Below are 16827 nucleotides of genomic sequence, written 5' to 3' on the forward strand. Positions count from 1 at the left end.
TCTCGACAATAACGTGTGAGCTATAATAGAAGTCGACACGCTTTGAATACACAAGGGGCCAGCGGTGTCGGAGAGCGCATTTTATAATTGCCGAGTTAACTGTCACATAAACAAGCAAGGGTTTAAGCGTTGCTTTCATAATTTTATACCAATTAGAAAAGCTTGAATTGAGTTTTTAATACAATATTTGCCTATAAACTACTTTATTATAAACTAATTATCGTTGGCGACTCCGTCCACGCGGAATAAAAAAAAACTCGATTAGTAGCCTATGTGCTCTTCCAGACTATGTTCTACATCTATGCTAAATTTAACCGAAATCCGTTAAGTCGTTCTGGAGATACCTTCAAACAAACATCCATCAATCCATCCATCTAAACATTCGCATTTATAATATTAGTATGATGGACGAACAGCGAACAATTTGATTAATTAAGTATTATTAATATTTACTAACTTTACTATAATATACATGCAAAACAGCTCGATGCATCAACTTGGTCTTATATACTAACAACTACACTCAGAATTGTTAAGTCGGCACTAAAGGCCTACAGAACTGTTTAGGTAAAAAAGCGAGTTGCTATTTTAAATCTCTACATTGTGCTTTTGGTAATTCAACAACACATAAATACAAAAGTTGTAACATATATCTATCTAGAAAGCTAACGTCCTAAATTCCCTGTAGTGTTACAGTTTGAGTCTCTTTTATTTCTATAGTTTACGAACTAGGTATAAAATAAGTTGGACGATAAAGCACACACGTAGTTTGAAACACAAAGAGAAAATGTCTGTTTTCATAAATATTACTTTCAAAGCAGCATCGTGGAATAACTCAAATATAAAATGTTCGTCACATTTGCGTGATTAAAATACATATTGGCACGTATATATGCAAAAACTCGGTTCATTAATATTTTAATGAAAAAAGTATGTCAACAATTCTTTAGTTACCACTGCCTACCTATTTTTGGAACACGTGTGTGAATGAAAATATTACGAAACGTATATCAAGCTATTTCAAGTAATGGTGATTACAAAGTAAGTAGAAGTGTACTCAAGTTATAGTTAAGATTTTTTAAGCTGTTGGATAAAATGTAAGACCTAGATAACACGAGCGTAGGTTATAGAATTTTAGATTATCTTAATACTATGTAAAAGAAATGTTTCTTATTATCTTTTCTTGCGATCATAAATAAATTAATTAATGATAACTAATTCAGATATTACTTTACTAACAACTATTTTTCTTCTTTAATATTAAACATGCTTTCCTTTCACATGGCTCTCGCCAATTCTTGTAAGAAGTTTCCTTAGTCTATTAGAATTCATTGCTGTTCCAAATTTTTGATTACATAATAAATTTTGTTGTACTACAAAGAGCTTTGAAATCAAATATGATATTTAAAGGGATGGCAATAAAAAACATGGTAATTACTTACTTATTGGCCTCCGACACAAGAGATCGCCAGAGTCGTCTGTCCTGTACCTTCTCCTGCCAGTCCATCGCTAGTAGCTCCAGCAGGTCTAGCATGGTAATGAACAATAGCAAATTAGACCGTTTATAGACTGCACTTACCACTTGCGTGTTCACTTAACGACCCCGTTTACATATCGACTGCTGCCAGACTTAATGAAAATATATTATAACAAAAATATATCTGAACATTAGAAATAGAAAGAAAAGCTTTTAGGTTAATGACTTAAAGTTTTATCACCGTATATAACGTCAGTTCATATATGCGTTCCCGCTGAGGGCCTCGATCTTACCCAAAATTAGGAGTGACTGTGTTAACCAAGCTGGCCCAATGCGGATTGGTTGACTTACATTGATTTTATTCGCACATAATTGCAGGTTGCATCACGATGTCTTTACCGTAAGCACGTTGAATGCCCTTTGTACATGAGATTTGCTCCGACGTCAGGTTGCAAGCCACTGGATTTTGGGTACAAAACCTCTATAACATAGCTTAGGGACTAAAATCGCTTATTTACATAGCCTTGTATACTAAGGGCCAAATATACATAGTTACTGAAATTAGAAAACATTGGTAATATGGCGGGGATCGAACCCGGACCCGAACTTTTACCTGGGTGGATTCAGGGATGATAACTGACTGTTGATCAACGTTCTAATGTTTTTTGACAAGACTTTTACCAGAATATGAGTAGTCTTAGTCTTTGTGACTAATAAGTAGTCATTGTGGGAAGGTAAAATAAAACAGAAAATAAACAAAATATCATTTTATGCTTTCGAAGTACAAAAAAAATCGTTTAACAGTTTTAAAGTAACATTATAGAATACTGAAACAATATTATTAAACAATACATATTTAAGAAGTGCATATAAATTAAACAATAGTAACAATGTTTCTGTCAAAAGATATATAATTAATAATTATTTACTTTACTTTTAAATAAGTATGGAACGGGACTTTTCATAAGCTTTTAGTAGCAACATTACACAAATAATGTGAACAAACTGACTATTACTATACTACCACTACGATAGCACTATCTGTCGCTTTCTGTCATACAACAATATCGCAAACTACTGTCGTTATGAATTTCATGGTACAGGTAACCGGTAAACAGGGAGGGTGTAGACAACATTTGGTTTGAACAGATGGTTGCTTGATTTTATACAATCATGTTAATTCTTGTATTTATGCATTAGTTCTTAAATATTGCTTTAAAGTATAAAATAAAACATATAAAATATATTGTAAATTATTATTATTAAAACAACGTTATTAATTTTATACATATTTTAAACATCGTTGTTATTATTGTACTTACGATTTATTTCTTTTTCAAAAAAGCTTTGTCCCTTTACGCTAAAATGTTATTTGTTTATTTTATTTTTACTATAGACAACACATTTTGGCGCGTGATTTTATGCGTGTACGAGTGCGTCAGTTTATATCTCGCGCCAATTAGATTTGATATATCTACACCGTTCATCTTGTATGAATTTACTTAATTAAGACGTGTAACTACTATTTCGTTGTTAACTAATCTAAATATTATCTACAATTTCACAGCATCAATCACTCATGTTACACAAAATGTCCCACACAATACAAAAAAAAATGCTTTTTGCAGGAGAAAAAAAAAATTGTACAATTTTTTGACAACACTGACATTTAATACGCAGTCGTATCATCAAAATATTTTTGGAACGAAGTTCCTTATCGCGGGTTGTGAAAGGGGGCTAGACGGAAAAAATTCTTACGAAAAGTTGTCACGACACTTTTTGCTATATATAGCAAGTATGTTAACGACGAATGAGCGCTACTTCACCATGGCAACGACGTGACAATATATAACGAAAATTCATAGAAATAAAATGTACTTCTTGTGAAGACTTAAGTTTTTTATTCATAGAATAAACATTGGTTCCTTCACTAATTAATAGAAAGGAACTTCGTTCCATCCGGCTGTCCCTTGACACCTCTCAAGTTTTTTATTTTAATTTATTCATTGTTCTAAAAATATTTTTTTTAATTTAATAGCAAGAACGTAAGTATAGCTAATAAAAAATTCTGTGCTCATTTTAATCTTTGCAATAGTTAACAGCTGTGGAAGCGAATGTCAAAGATTAAGCAACAAGTTTAACAAAGAATATATTAGGCTGGTTTTACAGTCACGCCGCTAGACGCGCCGTTGGACAGCGCGCTGTTGGACAGCGCGCGTTTGAACAGCGGTGCACCAAAAAACGACATTAGTACGGCGCGTTTCGCTGCTGTGAGACAGTCGTGTACAAACAGATACAAAATGAACGGCAATGCGGTTAGAGTACTGGCTATTTACTTTTTATGGAAAAAAAGGCAACAAAAACGTCGAAGAACAGTAGGTGTTGATCCTTATAACGCGACAAGGTTACTGAGAGGCGAACACGTAACATCTTTCTCTGATTTACGAGAAAATAGTTATAAATTTTATTAATATTTTCGCCTATTAACCAGCAGTTTCGACGAATTACTGTGCAAGTTAGAGTTTTCTTTACGAAATTCCTTATTCTTATAAAAATCATCGGCCGGGTCCCATAAACATCTTCTAATTCGCACTTCGTCAATTACTCGACCCGTATCGATGTGATTCATTTTGTACACAACAGTACCTAACGGCACGTCTCAACGGCGTGAGACTAAAACGCACAATGGCCGTAGAAGCGCACGAGCGGCGCGCGCTTCGACCGCGCCGCGCGAATAGGACGCGTTCAACGAACGGCGCTGCTCAAGCGCGCGAATTTGAAACGCTACTAATACCCCAATACATATCCGAGCGCGCGCGCTCCGACGGCGCTGCCGAAACGCGTGACTGTAAAACCAGCCTTATTTGTAACGTTTAAAAACCTTTAGTATATATTTCACTTTAATTTTTATAAGCTCCAAAGTGATCGGCTTACATTTTTTATGACGTAGGATAAATTTTAGAAACAATTTTAATAATACAATAATAGCAATGGACGGCAGCAAGCTTGGCATTTGCCTAAGCTAAATATAAAAGCGTAAACTTCGAAATACACAAATACAAAATAATTTTGAACATTTTTTTTTTGTATTAGGTACTATTACCGTGGATTAATGTGACCGAAATCTCCGTTTAAAACATACTTTTATCTATGTTTTGTCAAAGATAAATGACTTGGATGACGATATGTTTTATACAGAGATTTCGGTCTACGAAACTCACGGTTAATCGTGTTAAATTTAGAAATGCGGGTATTATGAAATTTTATGAAGAGGAAATCAGTTTTAGGAAAAAGGGAGAGCACAGATTTCTTATATTTCTTTTACAGAGATTTTAGTTTTTTTTAAGTCAAAATTATATTTAATTGCTCCGATTTCATCCCGACTTATAAACTATGTTTTACAATACCAGTTAGCAATTATTTTCTAAACGTTTCCTTCTCTCTCATTTCACATTAAACTAAACTGAAAATTCTTCTTAAAGAATACTCGTATTCAAATTCAATAACGATAACTGTTTATAATTAAATTTAATTTTATTATTAATCTACTTGGTAAATCTACAAGATTTAAAACTACCTACTCTTCCGACAGAACTTAAGCTGAAGCAAAATTGCGCGATATAACGAGTTTTTATAATTGACCGTATTAAGATAAACAATAAATCTATAACAGCATAGTTGATATAGGATTGTATCTCATTATTTTTGACAGTAATATCCAAAGCAAGGAGGTTGTTGTGGCGAGGGCGACTCCGCCCCAACCGAGCTCCAGCGACCAGCTTGTGGTGAACTCTCTAGCAGAGAGCAGTGGTAAAGCGGCAATGCGAGGTCCGACCACGCCGTCGGCGGTGTCGTCACCGTGACTACTGCTGCGGGTCGACACACGCTGGATACGCTTGAAGTGGATTATCATGAGCGTGAACATCGCGAATAGACCTGCAAATGTTCGCTTGTTAATCGATAAGCAATTGCCATAATCTATGAGAAATCTACGCTAAAAGTCTGTTTCTGTTGAAAGTGTTGTCTGACATTAACTCGCACTGGTAAAATGTCTTAGGTAAAGATTGATCATAAGGACAATGAGCAAGCGGCCAACTGAATTTGCCGGCGACCGCTGCCCATATACAAGTGCAGATGTATCACGCAGGTGGAGACGCACAGAAAGATAATATTTCCTCTCATTCCCATCCTATCCTATAAGAAAATGGTAGGAAGGGACAGATGACCAAAATTAGGCCTCCAGCACGCACACTCATCAGACGAAACGCGGAATTACTTCCACTTGACGCCTACATATCTTCTGTGTGGTCGTGGTATTTTACCGGGCGAGCCGGCCAATTCTTGCAACCAATGTTGTTGTTGCGTCTATCACTGTTAAATATTGGTGATGTAAATTGCATAGTTATTTTCTTTTACCAACCGGGAATATACACTAACGTTCTTTTTAATTAATGATTAAGTGCGACAGGAGCCGTAAAAAGTATCAGGACAACATACCGGCTAACAAGTACATGACGCCGGTGACAAGTACTGCGCTGATTTGGTGCTTGCAGACTCCGAACGTGCCGACCAGCGCCGCGCTGCCCAGCACAATCAGGCACACCATCGCGCATGATATAGAAAGGTTCTGCATGCCTGGTACACACTTTAAGATGTAGAACTCAACTACTCCGGACTCGATAGGTTAGTACCATGTCACCAGACGGCGTCAAGTAATGTTTTTTAATTCTTCCATGTTTAGAAAGTAAGGTAATAGATATCACACTTCTATTCCCTATCCTATTAACCACTCTGTCATTTTTCTTTAACTGTCCCACATAAGAACCTAAAGCTGACATAGGACTTGTGACATCGAACATAGTAACGTCTGTTGTAGTAACTCCGCATTTTTAAATACCTGTTCACTTTGATTTTAACACTTTATTACAAAATTAATTGTTTTATATTAAAATTATAATTCTATAAAGTAATTTTAAAGACGTAATTGCAGAGCTGGGCATTAACTCGTTAATCCGTTAATCGTTAATTAACGAAGTTAACATTTTGCTTAACGGATTAACTTTTAAGTTAACTTCAAAAAGTGTTAACGCTTTTGTTAACTTCCGTTAAATTCAACTTCCGTTAATTAAGTCCGTTAATCGTTACATTAGATACTTGGAGACGTGCTGTCATTTTGTTTAAATTACGCGCCACGCCACGCTCGTAAGTTCAACTATGTTGGGCGACTGTCGGTGACTCGAATGGTGAACGAACGAGTTGATAATTGATATATGTGAAGTTCGCGTGCAAGTGTGATGCGTCAGAGCGTCCGGGAAAGACGGGACCAACAGGACAAGATCAAAATAAGTTCGAAATAGTTTAATTCATTACGAGTGTGGAAAGCCTGTCATGCAAGGAGTTCCGACAAATGTCTACCCGACCCGAGAGGCAGCCGAAAGCGAGGGTTGACAGTACAGGGTACAAGTTGCAATGACGGTTCCGCACGTGTACTGTACAACTATTTTTAATACAGTTGCCAAAAAATTAAGCAATGTAATAGAATAATAAAAACACCTTAACCTCAACTAACATTTTTTTTTAAAATGGCACCAACCTTAAATAATATAAGCAGAGATTTTTTTTGTTGTCTTCATCCATTCTGGGTAGGCAAAGGGAACTATGGCCAAACAGCCAAGTCTTCAGTAGATTTTTTTATTGATATGATATGAAAATGAAATTTAATGAGATGAAATGAAATTAAACCTAACCTAACTCATTGAATCAAATCATTAAATCTGATATTGATACAAATTAGTAGCTTCTTTTTAGAAACATTTGCATGTATCATAAAATCTTCTATGATTTTGTTTTTGTAAAAACTTCGTGGTTGTTCTTTTTTTTTTCAATAGATATTATTTTGACAGTTGGGAAAGAGAACGCACCAGTTCGGAAAAGGTAAAGAAAAAGCACGAGTATGTAATAACCCACATCCCGAACGCTCTACGTTACTGCAATACGCCAGTTTTTGAGCAACTGTATTAAAAACACTTTTTTACTCGTATTTTAAACAAGTGTCGCCACAATAAGTGTGAAATTAGTATGTATAATTTTGGTATGGTTAACTGTTAACGATTAACTTTAACTTGCGTTAAATTTTCGAGAATTTAACGCTTTAACGATTAACGAAGTTAACTTTTCGATTAACTGTGCCCACCTGTGCGTAAATGTATTAAAAAAAAACAAATGTAGACGCGTAATTAAAGTTAAAACAATTAATGAACGTGTGAATTAATTAAAGTACTCACGATGTTGCCAGTCCGCTCTGGGCTCCTCGTCCTCGCTGTTAGCTAAGTAGTTTGTGCACAGCGGCTCCTGTGGGAATCCGGCCCGCGACAGTATCATCACCTCCTCCTCTGACACACAACTTTGTTAGTTATAATGAGTTTAAAATAAACAATGTGCTCGCACGATATTGTGACGTCTCAGTCTCAATCGAACGAAACATACAGATTCAGGGAAAGTGATATTTTTATAATTGTAAATTTATTCAAATCTGAATTTTCAAGTTCAATAGTAATTAATTACACCGAATTAATTAATATTTTTTTTCAATATTTTCACAATGCACTCTAGTAATTTAAAAATTATTTCTATAATCATCAATAGCTTTAGTATACCTAATTGTTATAAAGATTACAAAGTATACTACCTTCCAAAGACACACACATAGTCCAAATGCCGCCGTTCATTGGCACTAAAAATGTGCCGCCGCCGCCTTTCCGGTTGTTTGCTACCTCCACCTGAAAATAATTTGATGGTAAGTTTCTACATAATATGAACTAACAATCTTAATTTGTACTTGTTTTACTTATTTTTAAAAGTTCAAAAAATTTATGGTCACCACAAAAACAATATTTGAACGCTCCGTTAGGATTTTCTAGGTTTAAATTTAAACATATAAAACAAAAATTGTAGTCTGTAAAAAATCAATTCACATATTTTTAAATTATGTAGATTAGTTCTTACGCAAAGTAAACGACCATTGAATTTCATTATTTGATGATTCTAATATTAAGATGTTTAAGAAATAAAATTACACTTAGTTAACGTAGTACACTTAAGAGTTCTTGTAAAAAGTGTTTTGACATTTACTGCATACAATAGCTACTCAACTCTAGGGTTCTTTCAAGTTGTTTTTGGAGTGTTTTCTTTGAACCCACGGAGGCGTAATGTCAGCAATACTTGTCTAAAAATCTGTTAGTATTATGTAATAATCAATTGACTATAGCTGAAAAGAGAATTTTGACTTTTGACCAAATTTTATTTAAAAAAAAATACAGCCTTATTGATGAGTGATCTAAAATTGATTTAGTGATCTTTAACTTAATCAGGATAAACAAATGTTTTAAAAAACATTTGTACAAGTAATTTGATACATTTAATGTTAATATAATCCACTACTAAGTGTTATTTATTTAATACTAAATTAGAAGCTTTCTATTGTTCTTAAAATGAATGTAACCACAGTTTTAATGTTTCAAATGAGTAAACAATGAAGAGGCAACGAGAAAGCGAACAACCTTTTGCCATTTGTCAATGTCAAGTGTATAAAATGTTCTTGTTTAAATATCCAGTAATATTTTGTATTCTTTTTATATATTTTATTCCAAGGCTGGGTGTAATCGGGCGTTATTAGTATGTATAACAATAAAAACAATGACATTGTACACACAATGGCCTTTTTATAGCAATGAAAGAAATCATTGCGACAGAAATTATTTTTCTAATGGTAAAGGTAAAAAACAATCTAACTTAACTTGAAAGAGTATGTAGATTTCTCATCTTACTCCGAGTTCAAATCTTAGCAATTTTTTTTCCAACAGACATGAGGTTAATGTTTTTATCCGATGTGTATAAATTTGCCAATAAAAAAAACCTACGGTTGAAAATGTACTAATTTGCATTTACTATCAGAGAATCTGGTGATATGCCACATTGAAAGCGAAAGTCGTCTGAAATGAGACACAGCTTTTAAATGTATCTTTAGGGAAAAAGTTCGATCAACAGTACACAAATAATTTGTTTTTGCTATTATGCCGTCCTTTACGCACTCTACTGCTACCAAATTGATTACTTTGTAAGAAAGGGCGGGAATTTTCTCATTGCAAAGAAACAAGACATTTTTTTCTGGAAGCTGAATACCACGAAATACCCTTACTGTACCTACATTACGATAGAGATAGAAACAACTTTACAAAATTGACTATAAATTGCGCAGTTGGAATTATTAATTAAAAGTGAAAAAAACATTATTGTACTTTAGTAGTAATATTTGAACCAATATATGTAAATAATACAGCGAAATAATCGTTATTGATAACTGTGTTTTATTATTCAGGCTCAATTACTGTTAGCGTTCAGGTCAAGGCTGAGATTGTCGGCGTAAAGTAGTAATTGTAACACTATGTTATGTCACTCATTACATGTAGGACTACTACGTTATAAGCTTAGTCACATTCTATTATACATATCGTAATAACTCGCGAAGAAGGAAAAGTTTAGTAAGATTTAATAACTTATATAAAAAATATGGAAATATCATGGTAACTAAACTTAATGGCCACTCTCAATTTCGTACGAAACGCTGCGCAAAAATTTTGCAATTTTTGGTGCAGATAAAAAATAAAGGATTAATTTGTAAATTTTATGGTTCTTGTTAAATAAAAACTTCATTTATCATTTAGATAAAAATCCAGTCAGCAAAAGACTGGTTCCTTTGAAGTTATTTCTACAATATAGAGATTCTCTCAGAGAAGCCGTACTCGGGGCAACGCACAGATTACGTCGAAACCTATTGTGCCGTCACACTTACAAGTGTTTATATTGTTACTTACACTATTATTAGTTGTATTTATGAAGAAGTGCGATGAGGGAATAGATTCTTTGAATATGAGATAAAATTTTACTTACCTTTATAATCGTTATAATTATTGTGACAAATTACAGATATAGTTTATGACACATATATGTAAAATTGTTGTATCTAAGTTATAGAACAGTTATAGTACAGTGCATAATAACAAAAAAAAAACAACATACTGACGAATTATGAACCTCCTCTTTTTTGAAGTCGGTAAAAATATTGTTACGTTCCAGTGAAGTAAGTTGTGTTTATACTAGTAGTGGTACATAATCAAATATCATTTTTGAGTTCCTAAATACTTAGAATTTAGCAAATGAAAAAAAAATGAAACGAATCAAGCTTTGTAGCTTTATATTCGTAGCGCACTAAAGCAACTACACGCTATAGCTACGAAACGAATTTCGTAGGTTTAGCGTAGCATTTTAATTCAGAGCTGCATCTACAAGCGTAGCACTAATAAAATAAATGATCGTAAGATTTCAAACAAAATAAAATTACGCTAAGTAAATAAATATACAAATAGTAAGTTATCTAAATGTATGAATGTGGACTCACTACATGCCTATAAGACCAATACCTCCAAGAGCATAATCGGACGACTATCGACGTCGTAGCTGACAATAGCAGAACAAATTTTACAACAGTTATTGACGAGGCGTAAAGGAAGGCAGAGGAACAACCCTTGACGCACCAAAACCATCTGCGTAGATATGTATCCCCAGCTAACCATGAGCCCTCATAAAGTTTGAATGTTGTCATACCTTGGCGACTTTGTCATCTAGCAACCAGTGCAGCACCGTGTTGGATGTGTTTGCGAGCGCGGCCAGCGCGGCGCGCTCCCACGCCACATGCTCCCAGTGCTCCGTCATCATAGCCGCGCACAGCATCGCCGTTGAACAACTGTATCATACGAAACTTCTGTTAATCTTAACATCAATTAACAGTAATGTTACTGTCTGGCTTAGGGCTGCTAGATGATGATATTGCTGAGAACGGATAATATACATTCAAGACCACAGAGTGCTTAAAAAGTGGTCAAATTGTCTACTGACCAGATGGTTCTTAAAGACCAATACACACGGAACGTACCACGGACTAATCTAAAATGTAATGATTTGAGTATTCAATGAGGTCGTGGTTAGAAAATACACATTTACTTGTAAAACAAAAAAAAAACAATTTATTCTTTAATTACTGAACTTCTATATTCTAATACCTCATTATCGCATTAAATGTTATCTATGTGTCATGTGTTTAAATACGGTCACATAGTAAACCCTGACATTACCCTTTCACGTCCCTTTAGGTCTGATTTACGATGTATTCCAGTTTCGTTACTTGGGTCGTAAAAACAAGAGACCGGGTAACCTTTTTTCAGAGAAATTGCTTTCCCCGCCGTTTGATGTTAGACAAATCAAACTACTTTGTTTAAAAACATCTTGTCTATGGATGTGTCTATGCACCATTTTATCTCATCAATGAATACGAAATTATTTAGGTATTCAAGAAGTTAATCAAATACATAATTCGGTCTATAACGTTCCGGACAATAATTTAGTAGTAATATAGTAACGTGACTTGAAACGTTGATAAACATATTAAAGAAATAATGTAGGAAATTCTTATGTCGGTGCCGACAAGTCTGCCCGAATAAAGCCGTGACTCATAGTAATTGATTGTATACAACTGTACTTTTTTGGTACAATTTTTACGATGAATTTAATCAGATTAGATTTAACTATGGAATGAAAGTAACTTAAATTCTGAATCACCTTTCCCCCGACTTACAGAGGGTAAAGTATTTTAAGGGTATATAAATATGCGGGTTTGTAAGTCAACTAGCAACCTCCGACTTGGCCAGGTTTGTAAAGGATTGTTGTTGACAAAACCTTGAAAACACAAGCGCGCCAATTCTGCCAGCTGTTTTTCGGTTAGACTCATATATATACTAAACTTTGATTATAATTAAATATGTACACAAAACATCCCGAATAGATGAAGGAGATCGTCGTAAAGTTAGTCAGTAAGCCTAATTAGTCTTTTTATTAAAAACTACTATGGCTATTATATTAAAGTGTCGAGCAGCAGTTCATATTAAATTCAATATTTTACTCTCTCCACTTGATATAAGTGTTACCCTGGATCTTTTAGTGATGCCGTTACAAATTGGGTTGTTTTATTAAAATATTAATTTAGGCAGAAAATGGAGAAGCCGGTATTAGGTTTTACGAGGGTATCGGCATGGCGTTTAATATCTTGTTACTACGGAGCCGAGGCAATATTGTACGTAATTTAGCAATGTTACTGCCGGTAAAGGAAAACGTCAATGCTTATTTATTTTAATTAGTCAACGGTCTAAGTTTTAAGGTTAGCTTATAAAGAGAGTTAACTGTTCAAATAAATAATTTCCTACCCGAATATTTTACTTACCCGTTATGTCGCAAGTCGCTAGCAATGAATTAACAAAAGCGGAGTTTCTTACTTCTTTATCGAAACAACAAACGAAAACCTTTGTTAGATGTTAGCATCGTTAGTTTAAAAATTCTATTATGTTTTTAAAACGATTGTTGTAGTTACAGTTTAGTTCTTTTGTGTACTAACGAACCTATAAATTCAAAGTCGCCTTTTAAATTATACCAAACTGTTAGGAACAATCCAATTTAAGGTTACTTTTGATTATTTTTTGACAATTCACTTTCAAGTTTCTTTGAATCAATTCAATATAAAAATCAAAGAAACGATAGTCTTAAGTCTGGATCAATCTTTAAAAAAAATCAGGATTAGGTAACTTGGAGTTTGTTCACCTCTAAAAAGCGTGGATGTGGATACTTTATTATAAAAAAGTTATTTACCAAGAACGGTCCAGTGATAGACGAGCTGCGACCGCGATATAACACGAATCCCACTCACCCTGAAAAGGAGCCTGAATGGGGTCTAATTTAGTCGTTGGATAAATTTCGAGCCGTTTCATATTTAGTTTATGAATTCTGCTTGAAGTTCCAATTCTATTTTAACATTTAGGTGTTGAAATTAAAAATGTTTGTAACGTTTAAAAGATTAAAAACGCCTTGACCGTGTTCTGTAGGGTTTTGATGCCCCTAGCAATAGAAATAAAAGGCTTGTTAAGATTATTTGCAAAGTTTGCACTTGTCGTAAATATGAAAATAAAGTTGGGAAAAACTCATCAGCCATTTCGCGTGCTTCTCAGTGTAAACATCGCAGGAAATTATTTTGAACCTTGTTATCCTATGTAGGCACAAGTTTAATTATCAAAAGCCCTACCGTTGCTTTATTTAATGAGAAAAGCAAACAAAGCATTTATGAAAAATTATGAAATAACAGCGTTTAAACAAATTTAAACAATTTTCTCTGACATGATAATGGCAGGTTAGAGTTACAGCTATTGTTTAAAACATTGAATATGTGTATTTTTATTTATATTCCATAGCTTAATATCCTATAAGCCATTATTCTTGCTAATATCTAATATTGGTCTACGTAAAAATGTGTTCACATTTTTTTAAAATTGCAATCTCATGTCTCGCAAAGAATTTAATTATGAAAAGTGAACGATGAAAGAAATTAAATGAAGTTTTTGCTATGATATGCCAGAAATTATTTCATATTGGTTATTACAGACAAGAACCAAATTACAAATATTTAAAGATATTTTTTTGTTAAAAAAAACCTGATGCAATTGCATAGAAGCGATTCATGAATGTATGAAGAACAAAAGTAGGTTAAAAATAAAGCAATTTTATCTGAAATTGCTTTAAAGCGCTGACGCATTTATTTCCTGGGTTGCGGCATTACAGCATTATGTCAAACTATTTACTCAGACTTTTGCTGCATTGTACTTAAACATAATATATGTAGTAAACTTTTCAAATCAGATATATAATAAATATTTTCTTTTAAAATACAAGTTAAAATTGGTTCATTCGTTTAGCAAATCTTGTTGTCAGTTAAATCTTCATCTTCCTGCCCTTATCCAACTTTATGTAGGTCGGTACATACTTATCTATAAATCAATCTATTCTTAATATTATTCATGTGATTTAGAGTTTTCTTGATCATGTCATCATGTCATGATCATGTCACGGAATACATCTATTTTGTCTTAGCCTTATTGCTAACTTTTCTTTACTTCTTTACGCCGTTCTTCCTCTTTAACATGCCTATTTAGAGGTTGATTAATTTATTTTAAAATAATTGAGGTGTAACATGAAAAATCTTAATCCTATCCACTAAAGTTTCTTAGTATTTATTGAATAATGGCCGTAATTTATTAGAAATGTGGGCCGACGTCGCGAATACAATGAACCTTTGTGGTCGAGTCCCTTAGGATAAAGGGCAAATATAAATCAATGTTTGGCTTCGATAACGTTCGCGGCTATGTATCTAACTGAATATAATGAATTCATTTTTCAACTTGTTTTTTTTTTACGTGCAGATGTAATGTGTAACTGATTACTTAGTGAACTAGATAACATAAAGTTACTAAAGATTACATTATTTTTGTCAAATCTTTGTGTAGCGGGAAATACGAAAGTTCATAGATAACTTAATTACGTCAAAGTAGTTCCAACAATTACCTGGTAAATAGTAATGTGGCCAGTAAGTAGAATACGGAGGGATGTACGCCACAATCGCATTCAGTCTGTGGCGTGGCTGTTTGGGCCTCCATGCCTGCGCCCAGCTTATGGTAAGCGATGTACGCTCGCGCCGGACTGCCGTGGGGAGCAATTTTTGGGACTTTGAAACGCTCACGATGGCACTAAATCTACTCATCTGGGCGCCTACACCCAACTCCACACCTAAAAACAAATATCTCGTTTAAAAAACAATAGCAGACTCTTAGTAACGAAATAAATAATCAGAACAAGATAAGAGACTTGAAAATTTATTCACTTAGAAATCGAAACAAACGTCGAAATGTCGCTTTTTTGTAACAACAAAAAAGGCTAATTAAAAATAAATCGTAATACAATAAATGAGAAAAAGCCACATTACAAAAATTAATGTTTGATTTTCCTTTGTAAAGTTACCATAGTAATTAAAGTTTTGAGTATAATAAATGAATAGAAAGCAGTATCATTTTGGTATACAGCTTAAAGAAAATCAGACATCTTATAAAGGAGTTTCGTAATCATATTTAAACGAAGGATAACACCAAATTTGGCTATAGTCCAAAGTTATCTGAAAATATTTCAAGAAATTCTTTACTTAAAAAAGAACGTATTTCACTTGATTTATAACAATAACCCTTAAGTATTTAAATAGATATTATAATTTAAAAGGAATATTAGAAGACGATTACAAAATATGTAGTGTAAGTATCGCATTGTAATTCCATTTATTACACCTGCGTAAATGATAATAAAAAGCTTACTTTTCCTTGAAATCTCCTCCGCAGCACTCCAGAATAATATTGGTATTATGTCACATTTTTGACTAGATAAGAAATTATCGTTTGTTATATTATGATGTAAAATATTATGATAAGTTATTCTCAATCACGATAAATACAAAGAAGAGTGTAAGCGGCTTACCCGCTATACCGTTCGACACAGACTAAGTTGGAAAATCGTGGAAATAAAGCAATATCTAGTGTTGTGTTGGTATCAACAAATCAAGGAGATATCGATATTGCAGGACCTTTAATAGTATTTTGTTGTATTTAGTTCGTATATATAAAATAGCGAAGCGACGACTGCCTGTAGACATCCGCAATTGCAGATGTATTACCTATATTTCATTGACGGAGGAAAGGACGCACGGAAAAAGGATATATCCCCTTCAAAAGCGTCCCGTTCTCCGTCATATCCACTTCCCCTTCCCATCCTTTGCTTATAATAAAAGGGTGGGAAGGGGACTATAAATAGACCTCCAGCCGGCCTCCGGTTGACCGTTATACTTAAAAATTATATAGTACAGATTAAGCCAGCCCTAACAAATCATACTCTTACCGCCACTGGATTAAAATTAATACATATGTATATCTACTTTTATCGATAAAACTAAAAAGGATAATGTTCAGCACTACATAAATATTGGGCGGGCAATTGCTTTCGCCGGGGCGGGCGGGGGAAAAGTCGATACCTATCGCCATTATACGATGCACCCTGCATTGTGGTTAACGCGTTTATGTAATGATTATACTTAATCTTTTTTCACAACAATCACTTAAGATGTGTAATACACGCGTTATTCACTTGAATCAACAACCGCATTTGCTAACTCGTAAAACAGAGCTTACAATAATATTATTTATTTTAAATAATTTTGTGAGACATAGTTGTATTTTAGGTTAACATTGTATTATAAATAAATAAATAATAATACCTTGTTTAAACAATATTTTCAAGAAGGACAAATCGAATCGAATCAATCGATTATGACAAGATGCCTACCCAAAATCCAAAATAATCAAAAATACGTTAAATAT

At 33.8% G+C, this 16827-nt stretch overlaps 1 protein-coding gene across 1 annotated transcript; it reads right to left on the reverse strand.

The window, feature by feature from the left end:
• Positions 1 to 4728: 4728 nt before the first annotated feature.
• On the reverse strand, positions 4729 to 15939 carry LOC106717480. Its single transcript, XM_045679829.1, has 7 exons — positions 15772 to 15939; positions 14975 to 15196; positions 11141 to 11279; positions 8166 to 8256; positions 7762 to 7869; positions 5975 to 6112; positions 4729 to 5413 (listed from the first exon to the last, which is right to left on the reverse strand). The coding sequence occupies exons 2-7, from the start codon at positions 15064 to 15066 to the stop codon at positions 5142 to 5144; spliced, it is 840 nt and encodes a 279-aa protein (XP_045535785.1). The 5' UTR covers positions 15067 to 15196; positions 15772 to 15939; the 3' UTR covers positions 4729 to 5141.
• Between the last annotated feature and the right edge of the window lie 888 nt (positions 15940 to 16827).

This window comes from Papilio machaon, chromosome 10 (genome assembly GCF_912999745.1).
Source record: "Papilio machaon chromosome 10, ilPapMach1.1, whole genome shotgun sequence".
Lineage (NCBI taxonomy): Eukaryota > Metazoa > Arthropoda > Insecta > Lepidoptera > Papilionidae > Papilio > Papilio machaon.

Bases quoted from the DNA above. Each gene is read 5' to 3' on its own strand.
- LOC106717480 (XM_045679829.1), bottom strand. From the start codon at position 15,066: ATGGAGGCCCAAACAGCCACGCCACAGACTGAATGCGATTGTGGCGTA. The intron at 11,280-14,974 runs GTAATTGTTGGA...CGTATGATACAG, and splicing joins GCCACATTACTATTTACCAG to TTGTTCAACGGCGATGCTGT. The intron at 7,870-8,165 runs GTAGTATACTTT...GTTGTGTGTCAG, and splicing joins TATGTGTGTGTCTTTGGAAG to AGGAGGAGGTGATGATACTG.